At 36.8% G+C, this 9,970-nt stretch overlaps 1 protein-coding gene across 1 annotated transcript in view; it reads left to right on the plus strand.

The window, feature by feature from the left end:
• Window positions 1-9,970, plus strand: part of Taok1 (TAO kinase 1) — an 84,305-nt gene that overhangs the window by 54,270 nt on the left and 20,065 nt on the right. Inside the window, exons 13-16 of the mRNA XM_050128605.1 lie at window positions 2,307-2,441; window positions 4,461-4,697; window positions 6,510-6,638; window positions 7,965-8,168. Coding sequence (XP_049984562.1) covers window positions 2,307-2,441; window positions 4,461-4,697; window positions 6,510-6,638; window positions 7,965-8,168 — 705 coding nt within the window. The remainder of the gene's footprint in view (window positions 1-2,306; window positions 2,442-4,460; window positions 4,698-6,509; window positions 6,639-7,964; window positions 8,169-9,970) is intronic.

Genomic DNA, 9,970 nt, shown 5'->3' on the forward strand with positions numbered 1-9,970 from the left:
TAGTATTCCTCCCGCCCCCCACCCTTTTTTTTTTTCGAGACAGAATTTCTTTGTGTGACCACCCTTGCTGTTATAGAACTGTGTAGACCAGGTTGGTCTTTGAACTCATAGAAATCTGCTTGTCTCTGCCTCTTGAGTGCTGGGATTAAAGGTATGTTTCACCGCTGCGTATCAGTATCCACTTTTATATTTAAAATACAACAATAAATTTGCAAATTTAGGATTTAGTAAATGTCAGTGTTTGCTATATTCTCTGCTGAATTTTTTGTGCATGTCATATGTTGGTATGTTTCCACATGTTGAGGCCCCAGATTGAACACTTTTCGTTGATCACTCCACCTTAGCTTAGAAGCAAGGTCTCTCAGTTGTACTGTCTTCACAGTTCTCCTTTGCAGTTTTAAGTGTAAATTAAATGTGTTAGAGTGCTGTCCTACCATACATGTGACCCTGAGTTCAGTTCAAAGCAGGCTGGGTTGGTCATCTTTGATTCAGTTCTCAATACTAGGAAAAAAAGACAAGTCAGGTAACTCTTGGCAGGAGAACTTAATATAGAAATGTTCTGACAAACAGTAGTGGCTCACACCTCTAATCCTAGTACTGTGGAGGCAGAGGAAGGTGGATCTCTGTGAGTTTGAGGCCAGCATAGTCTACAAAACAAGTTCCGTGACAACTAGGGCTGTTAAACAGAGAAACCTTGAACAACAACAGCAACAAAAACATATTCTTAAGATTTCTGGGTTTTTAAAGACTGAGTTTTGCTGCATAGTCCTGACTGATCTTAAACTTACAGTAGTCCTCCTGCCCCTCCATCTGAGAATGATCTTTTTAATTTTAAAGCTGTGGTTTTATCTAGAAGTTACTAGACACAATTACTAAGAAGTGGGAACAACCATATGCCTACCAACAAATGGGTGAATAAAGAAATTATAGTGTGCGTGCATACATATATATATATGTGTGTGTGTGTGTGTGTGTGTATATATATATGGTTTTATTGCTGTGAAGACACCAAGATCAGGGGAACTCTTATCAAGGAAAATATTTAATTGGGGCTGGTTTGCAGATCAAAAGTTTAGTTTCAGTATCTCCATTGGAGGGAGACTCGTGGTGCACACGCCTTTAATCCCAGCACTCCGGAGGGGAGGCAGAGGCAGGTGAATCTCTGAGTTCGAGGCCAGCCTGGGCTACAAGAGCTAGTTCCAGGACAGGCTCCAAAGGTACAGAGAAACCCAGTCTCGAAAAAACCAAAAAAGAAAGAAAGTTTCTATTTGAGGTGATATAAAGTGTTGATAGATTTATAACATTGAAAATGTAATTGGTGCCAATTGTAATGGCCAAAGGAAAAATTGTTAACTTCTTTTTTTAAAGACAAGGTTTGGCTATGTGGCCTTGGCTGACCTGGAACTTAAAAGAGATCTTACTGGGGCTGGAGAGATGTCTCAGCAGTTAAGAGCACTGGCTGCTCTTCCAAAGGTCCTGAGTTCAATTCCCAGCAACCACATGGCAGCTCACAACTGTCTACAGGGTATCTGGCACCCTCACACAGACATACATGTAGGCACATAAAATAAAAATTAATACATTTTAAAAAATAAATGAAAATAAATCTTAAAAAACATTAATTGCTGTGTGGCTGTGGTGCATCTCTTAAAATTGTTTATTTTAGACAAATGACAGAAATATTATAAATATAATCTTAAACTTATAGTTTGACCTGTCTATAATCAAAACACAACAAAGTAGTATTAAACTGCATTGCTTATAAAACTCACACGTATTTAATTTTTTAATCACCATCATTTGAAACATTGATTACATGCTGTACTATTTTGTTTTTAAGCTACATTAAAGCTTTTCAGTTTTATTTTTATTTTAAAATATGTGTATATGTGGGGGTACATACAAATGAGTAGAGTTGCCAGAGGTGTCAGATCCCCTGAAACTGGAGTCAAAGGTGTTTATAAGCCGCTCGATGTGTGCTGGGAATTAAATTTGGGTCCTGTGCAAGAATTGCTGTTTATTACTGAGCAATCTCTCCAGCTCAAGCTTTTCGGTTGATATATAATATATAGAATATAAAACTGTATATTTTGTTTGTTGAATCTGTACTTTTTCACACACTATGGAAGTAATTTCAGCTAACTCAGCTTGTGTTGACAATAATAGTATTTTTAGTTTCTCTTTCTGCTTTGTAAAATCGTGTTTCTTTGAAGTTATTGATTAAAATTGTCTTTAGTCTTTTCCTTGAAACCTCAAAAAATTCACTTTACAAAATATTTTCTCTGTCACTCTCTTTCTCTATTAAGGAGGAGGAAAATTATAGAGAAGAAGGAGATCCTAGAACAAGAGCATCAGATCCACAGTCTCCACCTCAAGTGTCCCGTCACAAATCACATTATCGTAATAGAGAACACTTTGCAACCATACGAACGGCATCACTGGTATGTATTCACCTGTCCAAAATGAGTATCTTTGTTATATTGGTAGCATCGACTCAAATATATTTAACTTTCTTATTTCTTTGGTATTTATTTTGTAAAACATTCAATGTTTAATTTCCCTGTTAGAAGAAAGCACTCTAAGAAATATTGAACTAGTAATGTATTGATATTTATTCATGTAGTAAATATTTTAGAATGTGTAAGAGACCTACAAAATATTAATTAAAATTAAATAAATTTTAATACTTTTTTTTTAAGCAGTATCAAGTTGTTAGGTTTTAGGCACAGAGAAGAGAATCAGTGTATTGCTGCATAAAATTAACATTTCAGATGTGTTAGCACAAACTTTGTTCAAGATATATGGCTAGAGTTGCCAAAAAGAAGGAACTGTTGAAAATTGCAGTTGATTGTATTACTATGCTCTAAATGTAATTTCTGTTTTCCAAAAAAAAAAAAAAACAATGAATATGGGTATTTTTCCATTACAAATATATTATGGAACATTTAAAATCATGTTCCAGCCATGCTTGCAGGTCTTCATTGCTAAGCCTGTCCACTTTTTTGAGTTCTAACTAAAAAAGTATAATGTTTCCTTTTCTGTTTCTTGGGATACTGGCCAAAATCATAAGCATGATTGCTTTGATAGTCTCACTCTTCCTCCAAAGATCCCCACTGGTAAAAAATACATAAAATTGTAAGAGATTTTAAAAGTAACCAGTTGTGGTACATGTCTTTAATCCCAGCATTCAGATGTCTGAGGCAGGTGGATCTCTGTGAGTTTGAGACCAGCCATGGCTGCACAGTAAGACCCTGTAGAACAAAGCATGGTAAAAGATTCTCAAGTTAAAAGGAAAGTACATAAAGATATCATGATTATGTTATTAGAATATATAGCATGACTGCTGGGCTGTGGTGGTGCATGCCTTTAATCTCAGAAGGCAGAGGCAGGCAGAAACAACAACAAAAGAGAATATATAGCATAGTGGCATATGCCTGTAATTCTAGCACTTAAAAGATTGATAGAGAAGGATCTCGAGTTCAAGACCAATCTGAGCTACCTAGTTGAGACCTTGTCTGAAGAAAACAAAACAAAGCAAGGGTTGACAATTTACATCAATAGTAGAGCACTTAAATCATTTACTCCAAACCTTTATCCCAAACACCACACAACAAAATAAAGCTTTCTGAGTTGTCTGGTTTGCCAGTCTCATAGTGCTATATGGCCATGAAACTATATTATGTGCAGTCAAGAACATAGTGTTTGTGGTTCTAGGAAGAAGACTCAGTTAATAAAGTGTTTGCAACATGAGCATAAGCACATGAGTTGGCTGGGTGGTGGTGGTACATGCCTTTATCCCCAACACTTGGAAGGCAGAAGCAGGTGGATCTTTTGCACTCAAGGCCAGCCTGGTTTACAGAGCTAATTCCAGAACAGCTGGGGCTACACAGAGAAGCCCTGTCTGAAAAAGAAAACAACAGCCTGAGTTGGATCCCCAGCACACATGTAAAAAGCCAGCTATGGCAACTCACATCTGTAATAATAGTACTAAGAAGTGAGGATGTCCAGATCCCGGAAGCTCAATGGCCACCTTGTCTATCTGAATCAGAAAAGCTCAAAGTTCAGTGAGAGACTGTCTCAAAAAAAAAAAAAAAAAAAAAAGGTAAAGTGGGGCCAGGAAAGAAAATTGCCTTCAAGCCTGACAATTGTAATGGCATTTCTTAGGTTAAATACCTCTTTAGGTAATAGAAATGTTCTAAATGCTTTATCACTGTTATTTTGTTTAGTAGAAATAGGGTCTTACGACATAAAAGATTTGACTTGGCCTTAGACTCATTTTATATATATATATACACACACACACACACACACACACTATCTGGACTTGTACTCTTGGCGATTCCTTATCTCAGCCAAGCAAACACTAGGATTATAGACCTATGTCTCCATGCCCAGCTTTCTAAATTCTTATGTGGGGAAAAATGTTTTACTTGGTCTTTTTTTCTCAATTTTGTGTCTAGGTTACAAGACAGATGCAAGAGCACGAACAGGACTCTGAACTTAGAGAACAGATGTCTGGTTATAAGAGGATGAGGCGGCAGCATCAAAAGCAGCTGATGACTCTGGAAAATAAACTAAAGGCAGAGATGGATGAACACCGTCTAAGATTAGACAAAGACCTTGAAACTCAGCGTAACAATTTTGCTGCAGAAATGGAGAAACTTATCAAGAAACACCAAGCTGCTATGGAAAAAGAGGTGACTAATATTATTTATTTCTTTTAGACTGTGTCCGTCTCTGAATGATTTGGGTCAGCATTTTGATGTTTAAAGTATCTAACCCTAAGAACTAAGTAAATTGACCCATGAAAGAGAAGCACTTATACAATTTGTATAAAGCTTTCTGTTTAAAAAACAAAAACAAAAATGGCTCTTGTATTTTTTTTTCTCTTCTTAGTTCTGTAAATGAATCTGTGCATTGTGAATCTGAAAATTGGGTGTGTTTTATTTTCATGTAGTAGTTCTGGGTGCTGATGGTCATAGAGCTAGTTCCAGGACAGGCTCCAAAGCTACAGAGAAACGCTGTGTCTCGAAAAATAAAAACAGAACAAAAGAACAACAACAAAGGCTTACAAATGAATAATTGTGCGGGCTAGTTGTGGTAGTGTATGCCTTTAACCTCAGCACTTGGGAGGTGGAGGAAGATGGCTCTCTGTGACTTTGAGCTCGGCTAATTGTTTAGCCAGTGCAACACAGTAAGACCTATCTTTAAATAAATAAGTAAACTTGGTTAGGCCAGGTATCATTGCACATAACTGTAACCCCCAGCATATTTGTGAGACAAAGACAGTATTGAAAGTTGAAGGAAAGCTAGCTGGAGCAACAAACATAGCAAATTTACAAATAACCCGAGTCACACAGCAAGGATCTGGAGATGATACGGTGCTTCCCTAGCATGTACAAACTCAAGGTTTTATTGTAGCACTGTAAGAACAACAACAAAAAAAGTTTAAAGGTACACCCTAGAAAAGAGAATGACTGCGACAAAATGTTACAGCTGATCATTATAGCTGAATTGATGAGCTCTTAGTTCAGTGAGACTCTCATAAACTATGGAATACACCTAGAATCAACCTCTGGCCTCCACTTGTACACACTCACATATGCAAGCTCAAAACAGTGCACACTCCACCCAAATTATATTTAACACATATGTAATATTTAACATTCACTTTAATAGGAGTTACAGGTAAGGATCTAATTTGAAAATAAATGTATCTCATTTTTTAATATATAAATTAACTCAGCTAAAAAAGCTTGGTAGAGGACTGAGAGATGGCTCAGCATTAAAGAGCACATACTTCAGGGATCCTGAGTTGAATTTCCAGCTCACACATCAGGTAGTTCACAACGCCTGTAACCCCAGCATTAGGAGGAGCTTATTTCTCTGACCTCAGCAGGCACCTCCACATACCTCTATACACAGACACATACACATGTAATTAAAAATATTTATTAAACTATTCATTTATGTTTGAAGATAAATATGTATTTTGTTTTTATTTCTTGAAGGGACTATATAGGTTTTGTGGTTTTGTTTGCTTGTTTTGGAGTTTTTCATAATTATTTTTGTTTCTGTTTCTCTCCCTCATATTCCCCCCTCCTGAGACAGGGTTTCCTCTGTGTAACAGCCCTGGCTGCCTTCAAACTCACTCTGTATAGACCAGGCTGGCCTCAAACTCACAGAGATCTGCCTGCCTCTGCCTCCCAAGTGCTGGGATTAAAGGCTTATGCCACTACCACCAGGCAAATGTTATTTTCTTTTTCAATAAGTGAGGAAAACATTTTGGTTTTGTAACTACATTTAAAAATAAAATAAATCCACCCTACTGATCTCTGAAATTAGACTGAAAAGGATAAACTGATTAGGTTGTTTTGTTTGTTTTCTGATGCTTCTGTTGCTCATCTACTACTACTATGTATTCTTTCTTGGTGGTGGATATTAAACTGATTTTTAAATTTATCTTCTTAACTAATTTGATTCATTTTTTAAAAAAAAATTCTATATAGGCTAAAGTGATGGCCAATGAGGAGAAAAAATTCCAGCAACACATTCAAGCTCAACAGAAGAAAGAACTGAATAGCTTTTTGGAGTCCCAAAAAAGAGAATATAAACTTCGAAAAGAGCAGCTTAAGGAGGTACTTCTTTTACAAAAATTCCTTGTGTTTTTCTGCTATTAGTTGTGTTTAATAGTTCTCTACTTAGCAGTTAGCATAAAGATTTATTTGTGGCCACAAAGTAAATATCTGCTTACATCAAAGCATTAATTATAATCTGTAGTTTATTTAAGTTTTCTAGTTGAGTAGGAGTGATATAGAATCATTTCCTTAATCTAGAAATTGTATTGTGGGGGCTGGGAGAGATGGCTCAGAGGTAAAGAGCACTGACTGTTCTTCCAGAGATTGAGGTCAACTCCCAGCAACCACATGGTGACTCACAACCATCTATAATGAGATCTGGTACCCTCTTTTGGTGTGCAGTCGGAACACTGTATACATAATAAATAAATCTTAAAGTAAAATAAAAAATAGATATGTTGTTGTTCACCTGTAAGCCTGTACTCAGGATTCTGATGAAAAATCTACCAGTATTAATTATCATCTTAGTTTATCTCCTTGGGTAATATGATTAGTTGTTTGTTTTTTCAGTTTTGCCCAATATGAATGTTTTTCCATTAAAAAAATTTTTAGAATCTTGTAAAACAAGGGAGTTAAAATTATACTTAAATCTTTTCTTCTTAATTTTTTTTATAAGATTTATTTGTTTGTTTCTTGTATGTAAGGTGCTGGCAGCAGGTCTCATTATAGATGGTTGTGAGGCACCATGTGGTTGCTGGGAATTGAACTCAGGACCTCTGGAAGAACAGTCAGAGCTCTTAACCTCTGAACCATCTCTCCAGCCCTATCCTTAATTCTTATTAAGACATATTTTTTTGTCTTTTTCTTTTCTTTTCTAACTTAAAATTAATTCTGTCTCTTCTTGGAAAGATTTTTGAAGTTTTACTTAATAGCCAGTTATTCTGTGCTTTAAAGTCAGGAACCATTAAAATGAAGCTGTGTAAAAACTAAAGCTATTCGTGTATTATGATGTACATAGAAACAAATTACTTAACTTTTCCAGGTCAGCTGAGCTCTTGTTAGAAAGAAAACACTATTACTTTTAAGTTTACCATGTAATTGATTGGGGATGTAGCTTCCTTCATGGCCAGAGCCCTACCTTAAGTTCCCTTCATTGTGAAAAGTAAGTAAATTTTATCATAGCTAGTCATGAGGATGCAGAACTACATAATTCTACCACCAGGGAGGCCAAAGCAGGAGGATTGTAAATTCAAGAGCAGCCTAGGCTACATAGTAATAACAGTAACAAAACTCAAAACATTACTGGTTAAATGTACCAGGTTACCTTATACATTCATGTAGTTAATTTTTATCTAGCTAAATTTTTTTGGTTGATTTTGTTTCCAGGAGCTGAATGAAAACCAGAGCACACCTAAAAAAGAAAAGCAGGAATGGCTTTCAAAGCAGAAGGAGAATATACAACATTTCCAGGCAGAAGAAGAAGCTAACCTTCTTCGACGTCAAAGGCAGTATCTGGAGCTAGAATGCCGCCGCTTCAAGAGAAGAATGTTACTTGGGCGACATAACTTGGAACAGGACCTCGTCAGGGAGGTATGTACATTCGAATGCTATAGAAATTTAAATAGATAAATATATTCAGTGCTGGAAATTAAAACATTTATTTTAAGACAAGGTTGTATTCTATGGGCCAGGTTAGCCTAAAACTCACTTGAGTTCAAGCTGATTTTAAACTTGTGTGTGATAACTCCTGCCTCATCTCCTGATTGTTGCAGTAAAACTTTTTTTTAAATCAGTGAAACCTTTGTAATAGTTGAAAATTTTTGCTAGGTCTGGTAAGCCAGGCCCCAGCACTCTGTGTTTGAGGTCAGCCTGTTCTACATAACGAGTTCTAGGACAGCCTGGGCAACAGAGAAACCCTGTCTCAAAAACCGAAACAAAAAGAAGAAAATTGAAAAATTTCAGTCACTTCCAAATCACTGCTTTTCTACATGTATGTCTCTTTACTTGCGTCATTGATGTGCAAATGTCCACAAGACCTCTCTTTCCCTGTGATAGCACCTAAGAAAAACCTCCTCTTGTTAGCAGTTTCTCTTCCTTCTAAAAGGGCTCTGCTTTTCTCCCTTATGTACTAACCCGTACAAAACACATTTTGGAGGTCAGTGTATTTATCTTCCTCATTAGAACTGACTATGAAGTCACAGACTTTGTTCAGTTCTTTATATGCCCCAGTGTCTACCCTATAGTAAGCATTCAATAAATAACTCATTGATAATATGTGATTGACAAAAACTAGTTTTTAAGTATGAGAAAATTAATTTGGCAACTTTTACCTTTCTGACTTGGAATAGCTACCATGAGGCATATATTACCATTTAACACTTTTTAATAATCATGTTATTTATTACTTGGGCAAGTGTTGTTGAAAGGTTTTTTTATGCTTTTATTTATTTATTTTTGGATGTGGACACATGAGTATATGGAGGTCATAGGACCCCTCCCAGGATTTACAAGTTGTATCCTTCTGTCTTGTGGGTCCTGGAGAACTTCAGGCTTGACAGTCAGACACTTTTACCCTTTGAGACATCTTGCCAACTTTGACAGCCCATTTTTCTATTAAGATGGTGGGATCCACCTGCCTCTGCTACTAGAACACTAGGATTAAAAGCTTATGCCACTACCCCCAGTCTTGTCTTGCATGGTGGTGCACTCAGGAGGCAGAGGCAGACGGATCTTTGTAACTTGAGGCCATGCTGGTCTATAGAGTGAATTTTAGGGCAGCTATAGCTAAACAGAGGAGCCCTGTCTCGAAAAACAAAACCAAACAAAAACAAAGAAAAGGCTGGGTAGTGGTGGCGCATACCTTTAATCCCAGCACTTGGGAGGCAGAGGCAGTCAGCCTGGTTTCTAAGAGCTAGTTCCAGGACAGGCTCCAAAGCTACAAAGAAACCCTGTCTCGAAAAACCAAATAAACAAACAAACAAAAAAAAAGAAGTGTCTTCTTTATTAGAGTGTCTGTCAACAGAGAGAAATTTCTTTCAAAGAATAGATTAAAGTAGATTAGATATAGAGTGTGTTCAGTGAAGAAATTTAGGGGCTGGAGAGATGATACAGCACCTACACATACTGCTCTTGCGGGGGATGTGAGTTCAGTTCCCAGCACTCAAAGGGGTTTACAACTGTCTATATTCCATCTCTTAATGGGATCTGATGTCTCTGGTCCCAGGAACCTGCTCCCGGGTGATTATACCACACCCAGCACGCTTAAGTTATATATTTTTTTTAAATATTTATTTATTTATTTAGTATACAATATTCTTTCTGCGTGTATGCCTGAAGGCCAGAAGAGGGCACCAGACCTCATTACAGATGGTTGTGAGCCACCATGTGGTTGC

This window comes from Alexandromys fortis, unplaced genomic scaffold (genome assembly GCF_014885135.2).
Source record: "Alexandromys fortis isolate MF-2015 unplaced genomic scaffold, M_Fortis_MF-2015_v1.1 scaffold_80, whole genome shotgun sequence".
In the NCBI taxonomy this organism is placed as follows: Eukaryota; Metazoa; Chordata; class Mammalia; order Rodentia; family Cricetidae; genus Alexandromys; species Alexandromys fortis.